The 27,953-nt window shown below is 38.5% G+C and overlaps 1 protein-coding gene across 1 annotated transcript; it reads left to right on the forward strand.

The window, feature by feature from the left end:
* The first annotated feature begins 1,350 nt into the window (after nt 1-1,350).
* On the forward strand, nt 1,351-26,743 carry GFRAL (GDNF family receptor alpha like). The gene is made up of 10 exons (XM_062488549.1): nt 1,351-1,372; nt 4,578-4,712; nt 11,568-11,720; nt 13,144-13,581; nt 14,296-14,352; nt 14,988-15,312; nt 17,237-17,496; nt 20,505-20,603; nt 25,553-25,634; nt 26,656-26,743. Exons 1-10 carry the CDS (start codon nt 1,351-1,353, stop codon nt 26,741-26,743), a joined length of 1,659 nt encoding a protein of 552 aa, XP_062344533.1.
* The last annotated feature ends 1,210 nt before the right edge of the window (nt 26,744-27,953 follow it).

Raw genomic sequence — 27,953 nt, forward strand, 5'->3', positions numbered from 1 at the left:
TGATAGCTAAGATGGAAGTTTTACGACATCTTTTTGTTTAGGCATTTAAGGACTAAATACATTTTAAAATGTTCTGTATGGGATAGGCTATTTGTGAAAACAAGATTCATGAGTAGCATGGAGAAATCAGTAGGGATCTGTTGCTTCTTCCTCCTTCCACTGCAGAAGTAAAGAGCACACACTGAAGCCAGCAGGTGTATGATTGCATCCTTTATGGTTGGCTGCTTCATTGTTAAGTACCAAGTCAGCTGCTGACTTTTGTGTGGCAAACTTTTTTGAGGTATTTTAGTGGAACACCTGAGGTTACACTCATAATCTGGTCTGGGTCTAGATAACAGATGAATTATTTGTTCCCCTGGTCTGCCGTCCAACATATTCCATAGGTCTCTCTCCTTAACTGGCCAAGATTGTATTCCACATCTGAGATGAAAACAAACAAATTCACTTCTGAAATGGGTTGAAAAGTGCTTACAGAAGGTGATAGGACATAGCAACAGGCATTTTCCAAAGAGTTTCTAGGCAGCAGCCGAAGACCTGCTCTGTTAGTTTCTCTGGAGATGAAACGAGAACTCAGTGCAGAGGGAGCGCCAAATCCCGTGGAAGATGCTGAAGAACTCATCCGGACGCAGTCCGCCTCAGAAACTGTGGCAAGAGAAGAAATGTAAGCAGAGGGTGTGACAGCGACAGCAAAGGCTGCCCCCGGGGGTGAGAGGCTTCATTCACTGCCCCTGTCCACAGGGCTGGGCAGAGGGCAGAGGCAGGGACAGGGACAGAGGCAGGGACAGGGACAGAGGCAGAGGGCAGAGGCAGAGGCAGGGACAGAGGCAGAGACAGGGACAGAGGCAGGGACAGGGACAGAGGCAGGGACAGAGGCAGGGACAGGGACAGAGGCAGGGACAGGGACAGAGGCAGAGGGCAGAGGCAGAGGCAGGGACAGAGGCAGGGACAGGGACAGAGGTAGGGACAGAGGCAGGGACAGGGACAGAGGCAAAGGACAGAGGCAGAGACAGAGGCAGGGGCAGAGGCAGAGGCAGGGACAGGGACAGAGGCAGGGACAGAGGTAGGGACAGGGACAGAGGCAGGGACAGGGACAGAGGCAGGGACAGAGGCAGGGACTGGGACAGAGGCAGGGACAGGGACAGAGGCAGGGACAGAGGCAGGGACAGGGACAGAGGCAGGGACAGAGGTAGGGACAGAGGCAGGGACAGGGACAGAGGCAGGGACAGGGACAGAGGCAGGGACAGAGGTAGGGACAGAGGCAGAGCCGCCCGGAGCGGCGGGCGGGGCCGGCGGGCGCTGTCCCCGGTGCGGTGCTGAAGGGGCGGCGCCGCTCCGGCACCTGCGGCCGCCATGGCCGCGCTCCTCGGCCCCGGTAAGTGCGGGGGGATGCTCGGGCAGCTCCGGACCCTCACCTCGCCCACCTTTGTACCTCCGTTCCCCCCTCCCTCCCTCCCCAGGGCTCCTTCTCCTGCGGGTCTCCAGGCGGGGCGCGGGGCACCGGGGGTTGGCAGCGGCGGCTCGGCCCCACGGCTCGGGGAGCCCGGCAGGGCTGGGGCAGGGCTGGGGCAGGGCTGGGGCAGGGCTGGGGCAGGGCTGGGGCAGGGCTAGGGAAGGGCTGGAGTAGGGAGGTGGGAAGGATGGGAGCGGAGGGAAGGATGGAAATAGCGGGGACATCCCGGCTGGGACGAGCAGCCACTTGTTTGCTGGCTGGGGAGCGCTGGGTGCTGCCAGCGCTATGCACAGGGCTGCTGCTGACACTTCCCTTTGGGTTTGAGAGGAGAAAAAGGGAAAATCAACAAAGCTGCTACGGAAAGATTTGGTACAGGAGAATAGGATGAGATAAGCGTGTTTTAATTTTTGTTATTCTTGCTTTCTACTCATTACATGCTGTATGCATGCTGCTTCTCTCTTTAATACCCCACTACTCTAAACTTATATTTCTGTACTAAAAGTATTCCGTAGGCAGTTCTGTCCCAGGTTTTGTTAGAATAATGTTATCCTTTATTATTTTTCAACTATATCCAAAGTATATTCAGTTTGTCATTTTGCCTACATAGTTTGTTATCTCACTGCTCTTACCATTGTATTCCCAGTCTTTGGTTTCCCAGTAAACATTATTACTTATTTACCTTTTTTAGGACTACAGAATTGGGAAATTTAATTCCTCCATTCCTCAGTTCCCAGTCTGCAAAATGAAGGTGCTAAATTGTTCATTTCCCCCCTCCTTTTGACTATAGACACCAAATTCTACAGAGAACAGAGAAATTTACACCTACCCAGTGAATCAATAGGTCTTTGAATAAAATACAGACATCTGTAGAAATTTAAATGTGTATCTTCTTGTCAATATGGATCCCTTTAAAAGTTTTAGCTACAAACTAACTCCTAGATGCCCTGAACTCTCCTATGCAGAACTTCCAAACGCTAGAATAAATAAGTTAAGTGAGCAAATAAAGTAATAACTGTCAGTTTAAGGAACTGCATAAGCTGCAGTGCCCTGGATTCTAAAATCATGTGGGACAGTTTGTTTCATGTAGGCTTCTGGCAATGTACCCCCTCTGTACTGCTGAGGAAACAAAGACCCATCCATAATGTGTCATTAGACCTAAACAAGGCTTCTTAGGCTGAAGTGCCTTCAATCATAGATTATGCTACTCACCTCTTTCTTTTGCAAAAGCATCGCCTCCTATTTCATGGCCAGTTTCCAGGTAGGTTCAAAATGAGCTGTAGTGTGATATACTCCCTAAAAAGTAGCAGGAAATCTGTGCAATCAGTCCTGTTTCTGACTGTCTCAGCCACTGAAAACTGTCTCAACTTGAGGAAGAGAGTACAGAGACTTTGTGCTGTGAATCCTAGTGAGATGAGTAAATCTTCTGTTGTGTCAGAACCTACAAAATAGATGAATGGTCATCCAGCAAAATACATTTTCTAAATAAATTTGTGGGTATGTAATTTTGTATTGTTTTATATATGCAGTCATTTTCACCTGTAAGGTATTTGAGAACTTTTTTTTCTCTGTCATCTGAATAAATAGTGAGTGATTTCACATTAAGAAAGACTTTTTGGAGACAGTCCTAGAATTAAACTGTTGTCATAATAAGCCAAAATTGTCCCTATGGGCAGGGCCAGCTGCACATTCCTCAATGTCAAGAGGTAGGAGCTGTTTCTATCAATGTGTCTTCAAGGCTGATGAGCAGACACAGCCTAGGAGTGTTTCAGGCTGGAACTCACTGAAATCACCCCCAGCCCTGCATAGACCTGAGAGCTGCCAGGTTCATATGCACAACTGAGGAAGGATTAGCACCAGCTATAATAAGCACATGTGGCATCTTCTTTGTCTCATAGGCACACTAGTTGCTGTTGCATCTGTCAATTATGAAGTATTAAATGTTGCTTCATATTTATCGACATGCATCCAAGATGTGTTCCCTCCAGCAGCATTATTATATCACTGGTAAATAATTTGCAGGAGGGATGGCATCACCTCCAAACAGTAGTGGCTCTTTAAGGTTATCGAGAGGGATATTTGATGTATAATTTCTTATTCTAAAGTGCATCATTGGGAAAATTTAATTTCTTTAGACAGGGTCTGGACAAATCCTGAAGCAATATTTCATGCCTTTTGCACATGATGTTTAAGGGATTAAACAGTGCTGGAAACCACTCAAATTCCATATGAATTTACCTGAACATGAGGGAGAGAAAACAGTATTTTGTCAGAAAGATTTTGTGTCCTTCAACAACTAAAAAACATCAGGTTTTTAGCAGGTAGTTTGATAATGCCTGAAAGCAGTGACTGAAACTTAATTTTATAGAAAATAAAGATACATGGTTACAAATTAGAGGTTGTCTTGTCATGGGAATGTTAATAAAAGAGCTAAACTCCAGCTGATTTATCCTTTCTTAACAAGGCAATTTAATTTTCTACTGATAAATCGCAGGCAATGCTGCTTTAAATTTCTTTAACTTGAAACCTCCAGAACTTTTTAATGTAATTAACAGGCTCAATGCCCTTAGGAAAACAGATAAAGACATAAATGTGGGGGTTGCTTTCTAGAAATGATGCTTCTGTGAAGTAAAAATAAAGAGGGTGAAGAGTACTGTATTTATAAGATAAAATCATGTTTATTATCCGAGAATTGTGTAGTTGTCAAATCCCTTTCACACACTCTATTAAAAGGAATTCCTAAACAGACTAGCTTGGTGAGATTTCATGTGAATAAAATGCTGTTTCCTCTGGATTTTTTACTGTCTTCCTTTCTGTAATTTATTATGGATCTCAGAACTGCAGCAATTTCTATATATCTGCGCACTGATGTCATATACAGCTATGGTTGCTGTTATAATGCTGGAGTAAAACCAATACAAAATTTGCCACATTGAAACTTTGAACACTTAAATTTAATTTTCCAATTTAAAAACTGAGGAAAAGCTTTTTTCTGCTAAAAATTAATTTGATAACAAATTTGAATCTATAGAAAACTGTAGTAAATTATATTTTTAAAATTTATGTGTAAAGGAAAAGGGTCAGTATCATATGTACTGCATTAAATAGCCATTATATTCTGTTTTTACAGTGTTGTTCATTTACTTCACATGTATATCTACTGTCCAGACTAGTGACTGTCTGCACTTGAGGGAGCAATGTATTAATGCTGGAAATGGATGTGAGAGTGTCTGGAATGTAGTTGAAGATGCCTGCAATATTTCAGGTAATTCTGTATGCTGTACAAAGCTCAATTTTTAATTGCTCTGAGTTTGCATAGTAGTTTATTACAATTTTGCTGTGGTAACTAAATTAAGTCGGTGAGATTTCAAAGAGAAAAATCATGGCTAAAGACAGTCAGCTTCTGAAATCCTTTACCATGTCCAGTGCAACTTTAATAACAGTCACACTGTCTCTTCAAGAAAGTGATAAATGAAATTTCTGCACTATGAACAAAGTCAGAGCCTGAACCAACTCAGGAAGTCTGAATTCAGCAGAAATTCAACTCTTGTGGGATCCTGTTGAGTAAAGTCTGCATGCAACTGGAAAAGAAGTTCCAACTTTGTTTGATACCATTTGGAGGAGTTGATCTGCCCCCTCCCTGGCAGTGTTCAAAGCAAGGTTGGATGGGTCTAGTGAAAGATTTCCGTGCCAGTGGCAGAGGGGTTAAAGGTCTCTTCCAATCTAAACCATTCTGTGGTTCTATAATCTCACACAATGCCCAAAACAATGTAGTAGTTGCTTAGAGTAATTTTTAATTACTGTAATAGAATAAGAAACAAATAAAAGAAGGAATGCCTCAAAGAAAATTGTATTGTAGGGGGGCACACTGTATTTATTCAGTGAAAAGTACCAACAGGTCACTGTGATTCACTTACGGGCGTGGTAGTATTATAAAGTGCAGATTATGACATGACTAGGCCTCCTTGAATTGTTAAACATGTTTTCATGTAAATGAAGGCAAACAATTAGTCTCTTTCTATGTTTCTTGCATTTCCAATAGTTGGTGCTTCACTTCCAAATAATCTATGATTTAAGTAGGGAAAGACTAGGTATTATAAGTTTGACCTGAAATACATCCTACTTTCTGCAGTTGTTCAAATGAAAATGTTCCTATCTCTGAAGGCTTATTGTCTTCTTGAACAAATTTTGGGTGTCTTTCACCAGCTCTTTCCTTAAATCCTTCAAAGACCTTGCTGTTAAATGCTGAGAATCCACTTTCCAGGTGGATTGCTGTGAATATGGAAGGGAGAAGAGTGGCACTATAATCTGGTAGTGTCATTAGACCAAGCTAGTAACAACACCTTTGTTGATTGATAAGTGTCAAGTGATCTGTCACTACATCATCACTAACAAATGCTAAGGGCCAGGGACTGTTTTCTGATTGAGTTCACCTTTCATGGGGCATTGTGTGGTGGTGAATCAGAAGTATCTACATCTCTGAGGAAATCTCCCTTCTTATAATGACATTATTTGAGCAGAACAAGCCATGTCGTGATGCCATGATCTGTTCAGAGCCTCAGCTGCAGCAGAGTTGACAATGTGAATCTTCCTCTATCTTGATATCAGGACCCAGTCTGACCTGTGGGGGAGGCCAGGCAGTAGAAATTGCTTGGCTTCATGGTCAATAAGCCATTGTTAAAGCATTCACCTGTGACGTGAGCTACCTGAATGAATGAATGAATGAATGATCTATTGCATGTATTTGATGTCCCAAGTGTCCCAAGTCACAAGACAATACTTAAAATAATTAGTAGAAAATTCTCCGAGTGGTCTTTCTTAGTGTGTCCTTTCTCAGATACTTATCTGCTTTGCATAGAATGGCTGAACACTTTTAAGAACAGATGAAATAAATGAAAAATGCATGATAATATAACAGTTACAACAGTCCCCAAAGCAGCTGGACTTCAGCCCATGTTCTATTGATCTGTTAAATATTTTATGTGATATGAAACAGTTTTAAAAGATATGGTTACTGTTTAGAAAAAAAAAAATGGAACATGCAGTACTTTCTGGCTCAAGTGACCTAAAGATGAGATCTCTAGATCCAAAACAGAACTAGCTGAATTTTCTTTTCTTACATCATTCATGAACACATTAGCACAGGACTACTTGCCACAAAGATATATTTGTGCTGTAGCCTGTTAATCTTCATCCCCTGCAGCCAGATGAAGTGGACCAGCATGATTACTTCTGTGCCCCCCCTTTGGATGTATGATATTGTCCAGTAATATTACATTTCTCTCTCTTATTGTCCTATGTACATATTCACTGATATTAATGCTATTTGCAACTGGGCCAGAGAAACCTTCCAGAAATAATTATTCTTGTGATTGCTTGTTTGGATTTGCATCTGTATGTTTCCTTAGGATAATAGCTTTTGGCAAGGACTCTCCAGCATTGCAGAGCACTCAAATATTGTGTCGGGTCTAGGACAAATTATACTAAATGTGCTTATTAGGTACTGTGATCCCAGAGCATGTAAATCCAGTCAGACAGCTGATGGTGCCTCTCAGACAGACCACAGAAACTGTGATAGAAAACCTACCAGCAGCATCATTAGTAAGAATAACATTATAGTGTCTGTCATGTGCAAGTCTAGAAACTTCATGGATGAGCTGTAGGAATGGAAAATGTCCTTTGAGTACAAAAGTGTTAGTTGGAGGCAATAGACAATGGGGTAAATATTTGTTTTGTTAGCTTCTTTATGCTTCTTTATGTTTAATTATAATTAAACTCCTTTGGTGTACAAGTTCAATAACTGAGTCCATCAGACTGTAACCTCAAAGTTAAATGTGTACATTATCAAGACTTCCATCTTTTGCTCTTCAGTGCAAGTCTGGGACCGCTCTCCAGACTACTGCCTAAGTCACTCATTTTCCGGTCAAATTTTCCATCACTGCTTCCCCAGTACTCCAGCAGCATTTCCAGAGTCTCAGTTTATAGACTTCAGAGTCCAAGCATTCTTTCAACTGTGTGGCCAAAATATGGTGGAAAGAAAGAACAGAGTATGAAAATGTCTAGGAATCAGCTTCCAGGTCAGGATAGAAAAAAAGGAAATGTTATATTTATTTATTTATTATAAAAATAAGTATAATAAAAATAAAATAAAATATTTAAAATAAGATTTTTCATTTTGAAAAAAAATCAAAATAATTTCATCGCTGCAGAATTAAGACTTTAAGGTTTGGGCTTTTATGGTTTGTTTGTGGGATTGGTTATTTGTTTATTTTCCTTCTGTTATTTCAGTCTTATTAAAAAAAAAAGACATTTCTGAACTCTGATTTAAGTGTAAGTATAAATTTTCTTAATTTTTCTGAATGAGAAACAGTAAAAGTTTTCAAAATAAAAAAGAAACGCAGATCACTTAAATTTTAAGAAATCACATTTTGAATTAGATTTGGATGACTTTACTTTTCTTAGAATAACAGACTCGTTTAGGTTGGAAAGATCTCTGGAGATCTATCCAAACTGTGGTCTCACCAGTGCTAGAGAGGAAAACCTCAGACCTTCCCCTGTAGTCTTTAAATTCAATTCCCACTGAGATGACTGAAGAGCTGATTAAGCAAAAGCAGAGATAATCACTCTGGGAGTGTCAGCTTCTACTCTGTCATGCTTCTATCTGTGGTCCTGTGTACATGAATTATGTACCTATAAATAAATCAAATTATGAATAATAGCTGCCAAGCATTAGGTTGAGAGAGCAATTTTTTTGTAAATGCCTTAGAAGCATATGTATAAGATAAAATATATTACCTAGAACTAATCTCTGGTAAAGCAACAATAATTGAAACCCAGTAATAAAATATTTTCCGCTGTTGGTCACAGCTGAATCAATACCATATACAAACAAAGCAATACTGATAATAGGTTATTTCTACACAGTTTTCAAGAAGTCATGCAAGGGAGACCCATAAATCCAATGTGCTTCCTGGTTCTGTCTATGCCCTTTGCATGTTTGTAGCCCCACAACCTCTCCCCTAGCCCTGGCCATGATGTGCTGGCTCAGCACAGTGAGCTCACAGCACAGGGGGCCACTGAACACAGCCCCTGACTCCTGGCCACGACTTGTCAGTGTCATGAACGCAGGTGAGCTAAGTGAGGCTGGGGTGCTGCACAAGATATACTGGGGTATGGGGGTTTATTCTAGGTCTACTCATACTTCACCTCTGAACCTTGAAAAAGACAGTCATAAATTTTGTGAGTAAGCTAATTTTTCCACCAGCCCCTCCTGATCTTTATTGCTATTTTTTTAATGGAATATGTTTTCCTGAAATTCTTTTATTATCCCTTACTTAGTTCATAAATATAGAGTAGAATATCCCCACACTTGTCTTCATGGGCCATGTCACCACATCCTTTCCATCCTATTTTTATGGTCAGGGAGTATCCTATGTCTTCGACCTTTGATAAATCTCCTGAGTTCCTTGATTTCTGGAACTGTGAGGGCTAAGGGTCAGGGGTCATGATCTACTTCTGAAAAAGCAGAAGAAAAGTTGAAGATAAGGTTGGAGAGATACAGCCACCATCACTTCCTTCTCTGCTGAAGCAAGAGGAGTGGGAGCAGAGACTGGGACCCTTAGTTCTTGCTGGTGTGTGACATTCCCCTCTAGTAGAGTATTATTTGGTATACCCTCCAAACACTCCTTTGTCAGCAACTGGAGAAAGGGCAATGCAAAGACTGAGAAAAGGAGACTACACAGGTATGTGAAGTCTGGAATGGCTGATTCTCATTATTTCAGGCACAGGCAAAATACACTGTTTCCTCTTTCAGAGCTTTGCTTCCTTTTCCTTCCACTGCTATTAGTGTCAACAACATATAAGTTGATTTTAAAACTCTGGTCACATCAAAGCTTGGCCATGGTGCTGGTTCTCACTTTGCAGTTTTACCGAGTGCAGAGTCTTTTACTGCTCCACCCCTGTGGGGAAGCAGCAAGGCAGGAACTGGACAGCACCATTCACAGGGCAGACATCAGCCTGTGTGCTCAGTAAACTAAAACCAATCCTCATTCTGCCCTGTGACCTGGCTGGATCCTGTGGGCCACAGACGGCTTCTCTTACATATTGTGAAACATTCAATATCTATGAGGTAAAGAGAGGAAATGTGCTGGTTTGGGGACCAGCACATACCTGTTTTGACAAGGTAGATCATGGCTTTCACAAAATAAAATTTATCTAAATTAAATTAAACTGCTTCACATGTAACTTTCTTAAGCAATAATAAATCACAGAATCATAGAATGTTAAGGGTTGGAAGGAACCTTAGGGATCATCTAGTCTCAACCCCCTGCCATGGGCATGGACACCTCCCACTAGACCAGGCTGCTCAAGTCCTTATCAACTTGGCTTTGAACATTGCCAGGGATGGGGCATTTACAGCCTCCCTGGGCAACCTCTTCCAGTGTCTCATCATTGTCACAGTAAAAAATGTCTTCCTGAAATCTAACCTAAATTTCTCTTCTTTCAGTTTGTACCTATTATTCCTTGTTCTGTCACTACAGTTCCTGACAAAAAGTCCCTCTCCAGCTTCCCTTAGGCCCCTTCAGATACCTGAAGGTTGTTGTGGGGTCTCCACACAACCTTCTCTTCTCTAGGCTGAGCAGCCCCTATTTTCTCAGCCTGTGCTTGTAGAGGAAAAGCTCCAGTCCTGTTATCAACTTCCTGGCCCTTGTCTGGACTTGCTTCTCCAGTTCCATGGCCTTCTTATGCTGAGGACATGAGAGCTGGAAGCAACACTCCAGGTGAGGTCTCATGAGAGTAGAGTAGAGGTGTAGAATCACCTCCCTCACCCTGCTGGCCATGCTGCTTTTGATGCAGTCCAGGGCACACTTGGCTTTGAGGGAACATTCACTGTCAGCTCATGATGGATTTTTCCTCAACCTTCACACCCAAATCTTATTCTGCAGGGCTGCTCTCAATCCCTTCTCTGCCCAACCTGCAGGTCTGTCTGGGACTGTCATGACCCAGGTGCAGGACCTTGCACTTTGCTTCATTGAGCATCATAAGTTTTGCATTGGCCCACTTCTCCAATCTGTCAGGGGCATACCTTCGCTCCAGCATGCCAACTGCACCACACAGCTTGGTGTCATCAGAAAATTTGCTGAGGAGGCACTTGATCCCACTAAAATATTATTATTATTATTATTATTATTATTATTATTATTATTAATAGTAATAATAATAATAATAATAATTTTGAAAAGCTTTTTGCTCATAAAGCAGACGGTTGATTGATTTACCTTTGTGCCACAACCTAGTGCATGCTCTTTATTTTTACTACACATACATGGAAAATATGACCTGACATCCCGTGTGAGTGTCTTTATCATTGAGTCCAAGTGCACATACAAACTGACTTGAAACAGCAAACTAAGGTTTCTGCACATTTATTGTTTATGTTAACTTCTCCTTCATTTTAATTATAAAATTCAAGCTGTTCTTGGGCTCCTTTAAATTTGTTGTCATTCTCAAACTTGGGCAGTGAAGTTGTTCTGTAGAGTAGCAGTTCAAGAGACTATCCAAATGTCATTTGTAGGCTTGCACCATCCTCACATGAGAGAGGGAATCTGACCCAGAGCTGGCATCTCCTCAGCCTGGGGATCTCATCACCATTATCATGGGGCTGGGTCTGCCCTCTGTGTCCTGTCTCTCACTCCATCACATGGCCTCAAGCCTGCACTGTGTGTTCCTGTCCCTGTACCAGGCACCTCATTTCTACTACACAGGACCAAGCTAAGTCTCTCCGTTCAGGCTGCGCCACTTCCACTCCTGGGCATCTTTTTTGTTTGGTCTCTGTGCCTTACCTGCCTAAAATAAAAGGTGTGAGTTTAAGGTTTTATGTGCTTTTTAAATGAGAGCAGGTATTCTGGCAATGGATCAGATCAAATAAAAGAATTCAATATTGTATCCACGTCTTTATTATATTACTTTGAATGTTATTTAAAATTTGTAAAATATGATAAACTGTCTTCTCTTGGAAAAGCATATTATTTTTGTTCTTCAATTGAATTGTTTTATGTGACCATATCCCTTGAGCATTCATAAACATTAATGAAATTATAATTTTAATGGTGAGTTATAGGTAATAGATGCAAGGCAGAAGACACTGTTGGATGTAATAGAATAATCCGGGTCCTGGCTGATGAATACCCAGAATTTAAAAACTGTGTCTGCACTACAGATGATACCTGTAGCATCACAACTTTGCTTGGGAAATGGTGCAACATTAATAGAGGTAACTAAACATAAAGCTGTAATTATGAAGAACAAACCAAATAATTTTGTAACTACCATTTTAAGTGGATTTGACTCTTTTTGCATATTCTCAAGTCTGATAAATGCCCCCCAAAAATTAGTTTTGTCTTTTCTGTGATATTCATGCTCCAGCATGCATATGAAAGAAACGCCACAAATAAAATGCATGTGAGAAATTCAAATGGCTTCTAAAACTCCTGTTGAATCCACTGGGAAACAAGAATGAATACACAATGTGTGTTGAGGGCTACTCATTGCCCATAGAAATTTGAGAGCCACTGGATCTGGGTTGTGTGTATAGAGAGACACATCTAGTACGTTCTGAATGGGAGGATGAGTGAATGGGGATGCAGGAGAGCCTTCACTGCATCTAGGAGAGGCTACTGGATGTGTGAAACAGTCACCACCTTCATAAAGCCATACATAATATATAGAGTAGATATTTTAAAAATTCTGTTGTAATCAATGGGCCCAGCTCCCCTGAATTTATTTTTTATTTTTCTGAGAACTCTTATCCCTGCAGAAAGCCTATCTCTGTAATTTGGAATACTTAGTACATGAAGAAATTGCAGTTTCTGGTCCAAAGTCTCCTGGCATAATGATTAGCAAAGCTGACACAAGAGAGGTAAAATCATCCAGTGAAGGAGAGTCTGCAAAGTGAGTTTGAAAGTGATTCCTGGCACTGATCCATCACAACCTACTGGCATCACACAGCATTCATCATACTGGAATATATGGCCTTATTGCAGAGGGAATAATAGCATCTTGATCTGCCCCAAACTCCTTGCCCCAAAAGAGAAGGATGGATATCTGAAACCTGATGTTGATGTCATTGGAACAGTTGCTTTTGCTTCTACCAAAATGACTTAATGTTGCATTTTTTTGCCTGCTGAGATTACATTTCTCACCACTAGAGAAATAAGTTTGGATGGACTTACAGTAGCATTGAATTTACCTACAAAGGATAGCATATGGTGTTCCTAGGCACTTTCAGGAGTAATTCTCCCTCTCTAACTTAAATTATTATTTTAGGTAATGAATTAATCATCTTCTGGAATGATCATTCTCTCTTTAAAAATTATCCATTTGCTTGAGATGGTAATCCATGATATGTCCAAACTGTAGGTGGTTAAAATTATGTGAAGTTAAAGTCTTTATGCAGTAATTTTAGTGAGGATTTTTTACTACTCTTTTGCAGCTGTTTGAGTGGACTGAGCTGACAGCACACAGTAAACATGAGGAAGATTCATTAGTTTGTAAGATTCTGAAATTTTTATGTGTTTATGCACGGCTCAGAATTAAACTAGGGCTGTTTCACTCATTCTAATGAGTGAAGACAAGTACCGTTTTCCTGAGGTTTTGTGCCATTTGATTTACAGCTCTGTTTGTACCTATTTCTGCAGACTATTTGGAGTCTTTCTCAAGGTCAGACACTGAACTGAGTATTTGGCAGCACAGAAACCCCGAAGAGCAAAGGCACTCAGGGGACCTGGAGATCGACTGCAGCGTGGCGAAGCGGCGCTGCCAACAGGAGCCTCGCTGCTCCGCCGCCTTCAGGAGCTTCCAGCAGGTGTGCCAGGCAACTGCACACACCTGCAGCCTCCCCGTGCCTGCAAAGTGTTTGTCAGCCTGGAAAGAGCTGAGGAAAACAGTCCTGGGAAAGTGCACGTGCTCAGAGCCACTTCGGACAAGGTGCATTAAAATCTGGAAGGAAATATTTAACAACCCTTGTTTAAAATACTCTCTGGAGAGCCAAGCCTCAGGAGCTGGTGAAAATGATGGCAATGATGATGACTATAATGTTGATGTTGATGGTGAGAAAAATCTGGTCACTAACACAGGTTAGTGCTATTCCAGCAGTCCAAATGATTTCATACCTAACAGTAGTGTGCACTGTCTATGAAAAGGGTTTTTTTGCCCATTTGCAATTTGACATTGAAAACAAGATCATTTTAGAAGGTTTATTTATAAATAAATTCACAATCTGATAGAAAATTATAGCCTGGGTGCAAATACGGTGTCCTTCAATGTGTTAATTTGATACAAGCTGATCTAAATCAGTTGGTTTTAGTTTTTCACAACAAATAGAAACAGTATAAGACCAATAAAAATAGTTTTCTAATAGCAAGAATTGTCTGCCAGCCTTGACTTTAGGTCACAGCAAGCAGTTAGTTGAACTTGAAAAGTGTTCCACTGATAAACACATTAAGGCCTCTGGCTTTTATTTATTCACTAGAAATCTGACTTTATAATGCACTGAGAAGCTCTAAAAAACTCTTTTTTGAGTTCACAGGATCTATACTTATGTAAAAAAATGTTAGCAGCAGCCTTTGATAAACTGTGCTTGGACCCCAAAATTTATGAATATATGTAATAGCGGGTTTAGAATTTGTTTGTGGGTTCTATTTGGTCCAACTAATTTGTTTTATTCTTGCTTATTTCTATTCCTGGCACTATGCCAGCAAGACAGCCAATACTTTAAAGTTAAAAGGGTAAGATGTTATTATAAGATGTCATTTGCAATTTATGCCTGTACCTGTATCTTTTTCTTCTAGACAATATTAATATGGAAACAAAATTACAATGGGGTTTATCTGCTCTTTCCAAGCAAGGTAAGTCTGAATTTGCTTATGAATCCTAATAAATAAATTTAGCTCTGTTTTTAGACAGTGTACAATGTACCTTCAGATTAAAATTAATACTTTTAATTCAAATGGGTGAGCAGAGAGTTAATAGATCCAACATATTTTCAGTTAAGGTACTGGGTAAAGAAAAACCCAAAAATGTAACAGGCAACAATCAAGTAATGTAAATGTAAATCAGGTAACAATCATAATTCTGTCAAATTTACAAAAGCAAATTTTATCCCACAAGCATTTTGGGGTCTAGAATATTCTAGATATTTTTGGCAGGTTTATTTCACAGTCCAGAAATACCTAAACTGATGTTGCCTGTACAAAAATGCCATTTATATTCTCTTCTTCATTACTTATTAAATAGCCTAGGATAAGACTGCACACAGGAGATTTCAGCAGTTTCAGAAGTGCTGCTTGTGAGGGCCAAGCAGTGCAAGAAAGAAGTATGAAGTTACCCAATAGGCTTAAAAGAAGTGATGCTGCAAGAGCTGGATCACAGTTTTGGGAATCAAGCTTGATTTACTGGGAATGCTGTAGACAAGTTACCTGCCAGTCATCACTTGAGAAAAATTTTCTTGAGATTTTATTTTAAAAACTGTTATTCTTTTTAGCGTACACAACAAACAGAAGCTGTTTGGATGTGAACAGGGAGTGTGTTGAAGATGAAGTGTGTAACAAACAGTTGTCCCTGTACCTTAAAGTTTGCTCAGTAAATAAGTGCAATGTGGAAGGATGTCAAGCAGCCATAAGGTTCTTCTATCAAAACATGCCTTTTGAAGTTGCCCAAATGATGATATTTTGTGACTGTATCCAGCATGATGAATCCTGCCACAGAGCCAAAGAACTTCTCCATGGCAAGTCCTGTGCAGTTACTGCAGTTCCACCCCCATCGTGTCTGAATGTAATCCACGCGTGTGAAGAGAATGAATTGTGCAGGTGAGTAGAAGTATTTTGCCCACTAAGGTGCTTTTGAATAATGATTTGGTAAAACAATTTTTATTAAACTCTATATATCTCAGCTATAACAAAATTATTTTCTGCACTGCATCTGCTGTGTTTGACATCTTTACAGATATTTGTGTCAACTGTGGTAATTCCAGAAGTAATCCCACAAGTAAACTGAAATGATTGATTTTCAGAAAGGTTTGTAATCTAATGTGGCCTTTTCTTCTGCCTGTATCATGACACTTAACACCATTTCTGCTGGACAAGCTATGCTATTGCAATTTTCATTACCACTTTCTTCAGATAACACCTGTCTGTCTGGACCTTTGCCCTCCAGTAATTTACCCAAGTTGTGCAGCAGACCAGACAAAGTTTATTTGGTAAAAGTAATTACCTTTTTAGGGCAGAGTCTGACCCTTTGTACCCAACAGCCACGCAACCAATTTGGCCTGTTCAAAAAACTTTGGTCTTACTCTCTTCATCTCAAGGATAGTTGCAAAAAGCTTTCAAAAATCTGGCCTGAAAATGCACAGACCACCAAGCTCATGAAGGAGAATGCCTTTTCACAGTTTCATTTTATATTTTTAAAACATGCAGCAGAATTACCCATATTTGTAGTTCAACTTAATTGTCCCCTTTTAAGGACAGTCAATTCACCCACTTTGTTCTTCAGTGTAGTCACCTCGTGGATTAAAGTTTAATTTTACCTCAAAGTTGTGCTCAAATTAACTTTCAGTCAATAAACCAGGAGGCCAAGAGATGGTTTTGGTTTTGTGCAGATTATTCATATTGATATCAGTGAGAGCAGCCAAAGGGCTATAAATGTGTATCTGTACATGTATAGACATGTAATGTCATAACAGCTGAATTCCCCATCATTTTGGGAACATTAATGTTTCCTTTCACTGACAATAAGTGCATGTAGTTAGCAAAATTAGTCTGTGAATTATGGCTAGTCACATCCATAAATCAGGAGGTGAATGCAAATAATTCCATTAGAACAGAGGTGGCATCTGCTTTGAAACTTTTTCTTGTGCAATGAAGATATTTACAAAAATTTTCTAGCCAGTATTGCAACAGTCCATGCTTTTCCATGTGACATGCTCGTGGCTGTTACACAATATCAACAGCAAATTAATAACATATTTATATGATTATGGAAGAATATTGTAATAACTTAATGTACAATATAATAGACTTTACTTTTATTATCCCTTAAAATTTAATGTGATAGATTTGTTTTTAATTACTATCTACATATTTATTAGTTAATTTATAATGGATATTTTCTGTTGCCATATACAGTGCATTAAAGGCCAATTTTATTCCATTCTAACACAAAACAAACATAAATAATTTGAGAATATTGAACTGGGTAGTGAGTTAATTTTTCATGTAATTTATCTCTGCTCTCATTTTACCTTTAATTTCACTGAATTACTTTACTTTTTCCTGAGCCTTGGACATTTTATATCTTGTTAGCATTTGGGGGGCCAAGGGATGTACACACTGGATGTAGATTATTTAATGCAAAATAAGTTAAACGTTTACTCTTCCTTCACACTGCTCAAAAATGGATCCACTAGAACAGCACCTGGTGTGGTTTCATTGTGATGACTGGTCTAATTCCTTGTATTCACATTTCTTCTCTGAGTATCTGAGGCTGTTGGAATTCACACTGTTTTTTACTGGACTCTGGGAAACAGGTGCTGATTAGAGCACAGTTACTTTCGTTCAAAATCAAAGCAGTGTTTATGTCAGCTATCATTGAATATTGTGATTTTTAAAGCTTAAGTGGTACCTTGGAAATACACTTTCTTTTAGTGATGTTCATTAAATGTCTTTTTATGAAATCACAGTTGTTAAAGTGTCATTGTACACTCATTTTGGTTTTCTTTATTTCTTTCCCTACCAGGAAAAAATACACAACTTTTCGGTCAAAGTGTTGGAGACATGTGACAAAAAAGTGCTATAATGATGAAGCTTGTCTTGAAACTTTAATGAAGGATGACATGCCCTGTTCTGCCAACACTGATTGCAAGGCAGCCTACATCAGCAACTGGGGCACGATGCTGCACATGGAGTGCACCTGCCAAAATTTGCCTCCTGTGGAGCAGCCTTTGTGTGAGCTCTTCCACCACATGCTGCACAGCAAATCCTGCTTCAGTGACTTACGTGAGTAGCACTTGCAAATTTACAGCATAATTAGTTTTAAAGAGAATTAAGATGCTAGTTTAAATCAAATCTTTACTATATCTTTCCTATCACTGGTTTCAGCAAGCTCTATAGCTATGGGTTTTTTTTAAATCCATATCAAAACAAAAATTGGACATAAGTTTTTTTCCTCGGGTTTTGGGAAAAATTATAATAGTAGTAAACCAATGAAATTGACTACATGTCTCAGTGTTTGAATTTTCTGAAATAAATAAATAATTTCTAGAGTCCATATTAATATGCAGATTAGAAAAGTCCAAAGTCTTCCTGTTCTTGGCTTAACATTGTACTTTGGTGCACTGTTTTTACAAATACAAATACAAATACAAATTTACAAACAATATGAAGTAACATTTGGCTTTTCTTTCTTTTCTTCTTGGAGTCTGAATATTAGTAAACCTTACACATTTTTAGCAACAGAATTAATTCTGCAGGAAATAACTTCAATTGTTTAAAGTAGGGTTTAAGATTTGGTCTTCAGTAAAAACACTGGGTGTAATTGAGATGAAATATAGGTACTTTCTCAGTAATGGCTTTCATGTGCTTAATTAGCTAATTATTTTTGTTAAATATACATGTCTTTGCCAAGCCTTTGGTTAAGAGAATTGTTAATGCAATAAATGGCAATATGGGAGCAAATATTAATGTTTTAGTCTGAATCTGCAGAGTGCCTTCAAAGCAAAGCTCCTCTTTGTCCCCACTTTCTGTTCCATGGGTCACATCACCGGGTGTTTCTCTATCATAGGGTGGTTCCTGGTCTTCTGCAGCATAAACTGAACCTGAAGGTTCATCTGCAGCCTCTGTATTGCTCCAGCTGCCTGCAGACATCTGGTCCATCAACCAGATCAAAGACCAAAGTATTCTTTTCTCCTCAAATCTCTGACTTATCACACCAGCTATTTTGCAATATAAATCCTCTTACGATATGTTACTCGCTAGTGCATCGTGCCCCATGCCAGCTGTATTCCACATGTATACTCTAAAATTATATATATTCTTAAACTAACTTGGAAGACGTAATGATACCTAAAGATTTCAATGAAAATAAATGGTTCTTTCATAGTTTTATCTGATGGACAGGATTTTGAAAACGTATATGGATTGCATGCATGCATTTCATTGAAGGCAGTAGCTACTCTTTTAGTTCCAGAAACCAAGACTGTACCACTGATAAGGGTGTAATTTTTTTTGTGTCACTCAAAGGCTACCCAAAAATTAAAATCAGGCTTCTGAAACATTGCTCTTAGTTCAGTTAATCATTACTCCAATCCAGACTTTGAGAAAATATTAAAAATCTTATCCCCTGGAAAAGTGATAACGTAACACACTTAGACTTGAGACTTCAAGCAGTGCTGATGAATATTATTTACTTTCTTGATTTAGGGCCAAATTTAATAGTCCAACTGAGTGAACATATCATCGTGTTAGCTATTTCTTAACCTACAAAGAAAGAAGATGATCTTCATGTCTGAATAATCAAATAATTACTGCTCAGCTTTTGCCGTTCCCTGAAGCAGTTTCAGGATAAAATGGTTTGAGGGTCTTTGTGATTAAAAACTTCCCTAACCTAATTTGGACTGAAAAACAGAAGCTTATATTTATGCAACAATTTCCTGATGGATATACAAAAATAATTTGGAGATCCAGAGCCTTTGGAGGATCAGTACCAACTCTACAGAATGATTGCAGCTTATAGTTATTTTTGCTTTATTTTTTTTCCTAGATAGCTAGTTGTAATGCAGCTAAACTGATGTGATGATGGTGATGGTTATGGGTTTTATTATCAAGCATGTTTTTTATGCCATTCTCTGCATGGCAGTACAGACATGTGGAGTGACTACTCTGTTGCAGCACCCACCCAACCCCATCTGCTGACTTATTCCTTGGGCCTGGTGAGGATCTCTGGCTGACTTTCACTCTTACAATGGCAGTGATCTTAAATCTGAAACATTTCTGAATAGACAAATACCCAGGGTTTGGAAAGGGGATCTTTTCCTTTAGAACTGGTGTGAACAGACCCACAAGTGGTGTTTGCCCCATCTCATCTTCCTACTCTTGCATGGCACTGCCTTTGCTACAAGTGTTTGCTCTTTAGGATGTGCTCATGGGATTGCATTTGCTGTAGACTCAGTAAAAGGCAAGAATTGTGACCGACTGCTGCTGTATGAAGCAGAAGCACAGTGTGGGTCATTGCCAATTAGGATCAGTGCCTCAACAGGAATAAGCAAAAATGTCAGTGAGAGAAAGACAAAATGTAATTTTCCAAAATATTTTTTCTCTGGGCTGTACTTCTGGATCTCACAGGAAAAAACCCAATTACAGGTAGGTTTAGTCCATTGTTATTTGGACAATGTTCCAGGCTGCAAATGTGAGCCTTTCTTATATTACAAAAATTTCTCAGCTTGTTATTCATGTGAATGACCAGATATATCCTTGTCTGGTTTAGCCTCCTACTCTGTAAACTATACTACTTAAGTAAACCTCCTATTTTTCATCTCAACAGGAGATACGTATTTTCAGATATATTCCTGAAATTATGCCCACTGAGAGAACAAGCCTTCATGAAAAAAAAAATAATTGTAGAAGTCTAGCAACACAGGTGGATAATAAATTCTGCCTTGTGGAAATTACTTCAGACTGCTACCCCTTTCTCACAGTTCTGTTTTTGTTTGGTGGACCCAATTCTTTTGGTGGGCCTATTTTTAAAACAGTTTATGTGAAAAGTGAATTTAAGCTCTTTTGTGGCAGAGAATATTTTCTAAATGTGCTTGTCATCCATAAGAAAAACTGAGGTGTAACAGGAAGAACTTAGGCACTCATTGAATTTGTTCATCAAGTATCAGTATGCAGTATTTTTAAATAGCTCCCTTTATGAATTCTGCAGCTGTTAGCAAAATATCAAACAATATTCACTTGTATTATTATTTTAAAGTCATATTTTGAATGGATATTTTCTTTCCAATATCCAGGTCAAATTTCTGTTCAGAAGAAGGGTTTTCACTGGGTAAATACAGAAATGCCAGGGGAAAAGATTTCTGGAGCACAGCTCCATTCTTCTGCAATTAATGGTGAGTTTGGGCAAGTCACTCCATGATTTCCACAGCATTGCTCTTGAGATATCCCTCATGTCTGATAGAAAAGACCAAAAGATTGGTCCCTTGGGTGGGTTCAGGCCAATGACCTCGACCTGTTGCTCCTTCATTTGGTCTGGAAATCTCCCACCTGTTTGGCTTAGCTTATATATCCACAAAACAAAGGTAATCAGACTGAACCAATTACTCTGATAAATGGCTTTGAAATAGATGTCTCACAATCACTGTATGATAATTGGGAAAAATTAAGCTATTAAGCCTACCAGAGCCTGACTCTCTGTACAGTCATTAGAGAGTAGTAGTCATAATGTGTAATACAAATTATTATCTTTGATGTCACACCTACTTCTGTCTCTCTTGACTTTCTGTAGTAGTTACCACAACAAAATTAGAAGTCACAGTAAATGGTTTGAGAAGGGGCTTGTGTTACATCCCATCAGACTCTACCTTCATGCACAACAGAAAGGCACGCATCATCCCAAGGGCAGAAGAGCTGCAGCTGTTTTTATTTCCATGCATTTACAGTAAGAAATTAAGCAATGTAAAATTAAAGGATATTTAATTACTATACAAATGTTTTCACTGCTGAAATAATATTATTTTATATTTCCTTTTGAGGGGGCCCACTTACAGTGTTAGAACACTAAAGAGCTTAATGCATAAATATCACCTCTAATGAGAATGACCTGTTCTACCTTGTGCAGGGCAGATTACAATTCTCTACACAATACTACAAATTAGTTCCCAGAACTGTTCATACAGAACACTTTTAACTGTGAAAAAAATAATTCAATCTCTGCATGCAGTAGAAAATGAAGTGACTTCTAACCTCTCCATCCTTTAACTCTTGCTGAAGTGGGCAACCTGGATAAGGGATAAAAAGGATATAAAAATGGATTAAGGGAATGGCATTCCTGAGACCTGTATGTGCATAATTAAGAATTTGGTTTTAGCATTAGCATTAAAAATCACTTAAGAATCATGTATGTCATCCAAGTGCTCTGTGTAGCCAAAGAAAGTCAGGGACCCTCAAAGGAAGAATAGTTCAATCTTTTTGGACTACATTTGCTGAAAGTATTGACTCCTCCTTGCCATTTAGAGAGGGAGCCTGAATCCCTAGCTGGAAGAAGACCCTAGTGGTTAAATAATGCAAGTCATAATACAAGAAATACTGCACTAAGTGAGAAAATGCAAAATGTGAGATATTGCACCCCTGTGACTAGTTCTAGCTGCAAACCTTTTCAGTGGGTAAAATGCATTTTACATTTCACTCAGAGATTCAGATATTTTCAAGAGGTGGCCTGCACCCCGTTAATTCTGTTCATGCTGAAGTCTGAATATTTTCCAAAAACCTTTCCTTGAAGTCTTAACAGAACTTGGGATGGTTTTAGAAAAATAAAAAGAATGCTGACCAGACTAAACCATACAATAAAATATTCTTTCTATTGTAGCTGTCATGTACACGAGATGGGAACTCTAAGCCACAGAAGTCTCATAGGAAGCCAGGTCAAGAAGAATTTGATTCAGGATATCTGCCTGATAGTAAAAACCATACTGCAAATTGTTTCATAAATCCCACTGCCAAAAATCTAACTCAGTGTCCTAGATTCACATGCTAATAAATGTCCATTACTCAGGCTGCAAAGGGAGTTATCATCTTCACAAAATATTTGTCTTTCATGAAATCAAATCCCAAGAATTCAGGGCACAGAGGCAAAACAGTTAAATTGTCAAATATGGCCTTTCACATGTGTGAAGACTTTTGAAAACATTTGCTTCTTGGGTATTTTCTGCTTGAAAAACACAAGATAAAATCTGCTGATGTGTCTACATTAAAATCTCAGAAGAATCCTTAGTTTGTCATGGGAAGATACAAAGAACTCTTTCACCAGATGAAATGAATGGCCATCTACAGATGAACCTGCTCAGAAGAAATTCATTATGTCTTCAGCTTTTTCTTAGTTTTATACTTTAAAATATAGGTTACTGTTCAAAAAACCAGTTAGATTTCTCTATTTTATTCAGAAGCATTGCAGATCATCCCACTGGATTAGATTGCTTTATTAGAAGGAGTCTTTCACAACAAATAATAAATCCTAAATATATACATATATTCAGATATATTTCTAAATAAATGGAACAATGGAAGTTGAAAAATTATTATTCCAGCTTTTGGTGCAAACATGGGATACCAGGGTTATGTAAAAATCTTGATTGGATTTAAACACATTCACTTTCCCAGGATGGAACAGGCCAACAGAGTTATCTTTGGGCTGATACAACTCTGTCAACAAGATGTGATGTGGGCAGAGTCAGAACCATATAAAAGTTAATGACACGTTTCCTGTAAGCTTGAATTCAATCTCATTTTGGAAACAATATCAAAAAGTGATAAATCAAATAAAATTTCTCCAAACTTCTTATATGCCTACCCAATTATGCATCTTCAGCCTGGTTTTGGGTTTATCCTATGTAAATTATATAAATTACTGCAAAGATCCAAATAATTTAAAAGATTGCTTCCTGCATTTTAGTTTGAAAAATTATTCATATAGGAAGATAAGGTTGACTTTCATCACCATGGAGCTTTGAAGCTAAGTTGTGAGGTTTTTATGAGAGAGAGGAAGCTAGAAATACAGAACACTTACCCTGTTCTTGTGAGATACAATAAAATTTGGCTTGATCCAAAACTATTGAAATTTTGTCTTAAGTTGTAGTGTTATCATATGTTTCCTACTGAGGAGTTTTGCTGTGCTAAGTATTTAGATAAACAAATAATTGGCAGGGTTTATCAGTAAGTATACCAGCTGCTGTGGGAACTAAGATTAGTTCAGCTCCAGTGCCTTTAATTTGTAAGGTATCAAACACTGCCAGTCTGACAGTTTTATAAATGTAGAAAGAAGTCCATGACAAACTGCCGAGTCTGAGGATTAATCTGTTTGATGAATATGCACTAACAGTATGTAAGTGGGTAGATCTACAATAGAGTAAGATACACCAAAACCCCTCTTTGTTCCTGATAGAACTGAATCAACATATCTTTTACCAGAAATTCATCAAAAACATAGCATTTTTTTCAGAATTTATAAAAAAAAAAAATAGGGAAAAAAATCAGTTTGTCATTTCAGTATTTTGTTTGATTAAAATGAAGTGCCTTTTACAAATTTTATAAGAAAAAGATCACAATGTTCTGCTGAAAATTTATTACCCCTTTTTTAACCATCCATGACTGTACAACATATAATTTGTTGGATATAATAATTTCTGTGGTGACATACTAAAAGTTTCTGTTTGCCTAAATATGTGTGAAAGTCACTTTCCACTTCAAAAAAGTAAGAAGCTGTTGCCCCTACAACTGCTCCTGCACTTGTAAAATATTTTCAAAAATGTACAATTAAGATTCAGAAAATGAAAAAAAAAGTCTACAAATTACTCTTTTGCTAAAACCCATCATCTTAAAGAAATGTTGTAACTTGAGAGCTAGGCCAACTGCTGATGTAGTTTTTAATATACGTTATTAGCAGTTCTTCTCTTAGACTTCATCCCTCCTTCTTCAAAAATTCACCAGATTAGATATCTCCCAGTAGGTTACTGGATTAAATGGAATGTTCATTCCATTTGTGCAAAGTGTGTTGGTTCAATCACTGCTTTCATTTTCTTATATTGGAGAACTTGTACCTGGGATAGTTTTTTGAGAAAAAGTGAGCACAATGAAAGCCAGGCAGGTCCAACACCCTGCTGAGCTCCTTGTTTTCCTTGCTGTGGAATACATATTCACTCTGTCTTCTGGGGGCTGCTCCAGCTTCCATACCACCTGTGCTTGTATTATGTGATACACTACACCTGCTGTGTGTACGCCGTGTACACAGAAATGTCTCATTTAGGGTTGTGTGTGCAAATACCTAACACACGGAACATACAATAACTGGTAACTTATTCAGAGACCAGAATATGGCCCAGATAAGTGGCTCAGTGAGTCCAAGAATCCATCTTCCTTAGTGAATGTTTCACTGGCTATGTCAGCGGAGAAGCTCAGAAGCAGCTAGGACCCTCTGCATTTGAATTCCTATATAAACAAAACTTACCTGATTGTACAAAGATGATAGAATCAGTGCAACACAAAAGTCACAGAAGGGTCTCATGTTTTTTCCTTGTGGTGCTGCATTTGTGGCCACTTGTCATCTAAACTCCACACCTCTCCATCCTGTGTCCAGGGCTTATATTGCACTCTCAACTGAAATGTTTCCTTCAGACATTTGATCAAGACAGATGGATTCATTACATCAGGGAAAAAAAATAGTTTCTTCTCCTTTGAAAAATAAAATTTGAAACAGCTCCCAATTTTTCAACCGTTGGAATTTTTAGCACATAAGCCACCTAAGTGACTTTTTGGTGAGAAGCCTAACAGAAAAAGGAAACTCCATTGGAATGGGGCCCAGAAAAACAGTGCTAGATCCCATTTTATGTTAATTTGATTCTAGATGGATTATTGCTTCTCACTGTAATTACAGTAATATATGAAAAAGGAAAATAATTCTAATTGATAAGTAAGACCCAAGTCTGCTCTGATACACAGAATAAAATTAACATTTTAAAATCAATAGGGAGAATACTCCAAAACAAAAATCACAGTAACAAGCTGTTCCCCTGCAGCACAATGAAAGGTACTGCTATACTTATGAGGCACTATTGGAACTGGTATTTACTAAAAGAAGTCTGAAAATTACTTTGCAACAAATGGCAAAGGAAGAGTTATTCCTACCACTGACATACATCTAGGTCTTTTTCCTCCTTTTAATTACTTTTGAAAAAAAGTTGATAGCTAATTAACTCATATATATATGATTTCCAATACAGATCTCAAATCTGATTCTTATTACTAAAAAAGCAGATGTTTCATTTCTGTTTTCTGTTTTTATTTTTAGGTGAAAATGTCTACATTATTGCTTACTCCTCCTGCATAGCTCTCATCCTAGGAATAGTCCTGTTGACTCTCCTAAAAATCAGGTAATTTGATAGGGGTATTAATCACTGCTTCTAGGAAATTGGAAAAAAAAACCCAGAAAATAAAATGTTTTGACTTAGTTAAAAGGTGGGCACTGTGATTGTCTTTAGAAACAGTCCAGCATGCCCCAGTGATGGAAAGAACTGACATTACGGGTGTCAGCAGGGAAGAGTGAAATACGATACGTATCTACAATGCCCTCCATTCATGCAGAGATCCCGGGCTTTGGGAGGTTTCATTTCCTGTCCCATGGCAGGGGAAGGTGAAATCTGAATTCAAAGATTCTGTGAGACTATGTTACTAGCCCCATAGCAGGCAGGGGTAATGCAAAAAGGAAATGAGAATATTCAGCATTATAACACATTTAGAAACCAAATTGTGAATGCTGCTATTGTAGTTAATATTCTTGCCAAATGCCATTTTTGCACATAGGAGTCTGTAAACAACACCCACCATCCCTGCCATCCTTTCCCCCCTCTCTCCCTCCCTCCTTCTCTCTGTATGAAAAACTGCCCATACACCAATGCTTGGTAAGAAAACAGAAATGTGCATTCACTTAGTTAAATGAACATGGCCTTTTCTTAAATGATACATTTTCTTGGACCAAATTAAATGGCCAGATTTCAAGAATTACACTGTCAGATGATAGGTAACAGAACATGATGTAGCAGGAGTTATATATAGTGGAAGGGATACTAAGTCAAATTTCATTATTAAATTCTGAGGCAGATCAAAGAGGAATTGTAGAAAAATGCAAAAGGCAAGTCAAAGATATATGGGAGCAGAGGCTTTCTCTTTAGGTTTTCATTTACAGGAATATCAGCATATGAAGAAAATTCAGATTTAAATAGTACAGAAAACGAAAGAAAGAACAATACATTAATGACAATGAAGGGGATTATTTTATACCACACTATTCATCATAAAAAGAGGGGGATTTTGCCACTGATTTCAATTAAGCCAAAGTTCAAACCAAAAATTGTACAGTTTATTGTTAAATACATGCACATTCTTTGTTTTCAGAGCCTGCAGAACAAAGTATGAGTCAAGAAGTCCCTCGCCAGACCATTCTTCTGAAACATTTATGGTCCATTATAAAAGTCACAGATGAACTACTCTGTTTCTTATGCTTTTTAAGGCTATTCCTGAAAGCCAGTCTATTGTACATATGTGATAATAAAATATATATTAGAAAAACTACTATAAATTATGGAATTTTGTAGTTAAGTATACAAAATATTTTTTATCTTTATTCACTCATTTTAAGCCTTTCAAAACCTGAAAAAGGGGGTAAAAATGGTAAAACTGTGGTCTCTCTTATTTGCGTAGATTCACAGATCTGAGTTGTACCTTTCCTACATTTTTAGATGCACATGACACTGCTCTATCAGTAATGGCAATCTTTGAAGCCCACCCTTTCTGATGTCAACTCATCTGGAAGAAACAATAAAAAACATCCACTCAGAAACATTTTAGAGACTTGATAAAGAGCACATATGTGGAAGTTTTTTACACTAGTCTTCCAGATACCAAGTACCCAAAGCAGCAGTCACAACTAAGTTGCCTGTAGTTTGATGGTGGAACACTCGTAGGGTAGGAGGAGATCAGGATTACAGCCCCCTTCAGAACTAAAATGACTCTCTGGAAAAATGCTTTGACTCCAAAATGTTGTTGTTGAAACTACTTTTAATTTCTCCTCCAATATGCTTATAAAAGAAATGAGTGAGCTTTGATACTTTGAATACAATAACTTCAGAAAGCTTTTTTTTGGTCTGAATGCCCAGTGAAGAAAGTCACTTGCCTGGGGGTGAAGTGCCTGCTTCTTAAGAGAGAAGCTATGACCCATCTCATCATCTGTGTTTCCTATTCATTGTCTCTAGGCAAGACCCGAAGTACCCAATTGTCCCCTTGCACTGTACTGGGAGTCATGGTCCCTAAACACCATTCTGGATTCCACTTTGTGGCAATGAGCTCTGGATTTCTCTCTATAGCTGAGTTGTTTTGCTAGATTTAAGCTTCTATTTACTACCAGTGAGTTATCTTTGTCAAAGCTTTGTAACAATCTGGTTCTGGTGAGCACAGAGTAGTGGACTGCTGTTTCTTATTCAACTGTTACCATGAATAGCACATCTATTGTCTTGTTATAGTGGCATCTGATTAATTAACTTTATTTTGAATGTGATTAGTTTTAATTTTGTTTGAATTATCACTATATGTAACTCACCTTCAGTTTTGACCATGAGGTGACTGATCTAGGGCCACATCTAGTGCTAGATGACAGATCTAGGACTGGAAATTAATGTGATCAGAAAAGCAAGAAT

The sequence above is a fragment of the Cinclus cinclus genome, chromosome 3 (genome assembly GCF_963662255.1).
Source record: "Cinclus cinclus chromosome 3, bCinCin1.1, whole genome shotgun sequence".
NCBI classification, from domain to species: Eukaryota; Metazoa; Chordata; class Aves; order Passeriformes; family Cinclidae; genus Cinclus; species Cinclus cinclus.

Bases quoted from the DNA above. Each gene is read 5' to 3' on its own strand.
- GFRAL (XM_062488549.1), top strand. From the start codon at position 1,351: ATGGCCGCGCTCCTCGGCCCCG. The intron at 1,373-4,577 runs GTAAGTGCGGGG...CTGTTTTTACAG, and splicing joins GGCCGCGCTCCTCGGCCCCG to TGTTGTTCATTTACTTCACA. The intron at 15,313-17,236 runs GTGAGTAGAAGT...TTTCCCTACCAG, and splicing joins GAAGAGAATGAATTGTGCAG to GAAAAAATACACAACTTTTC.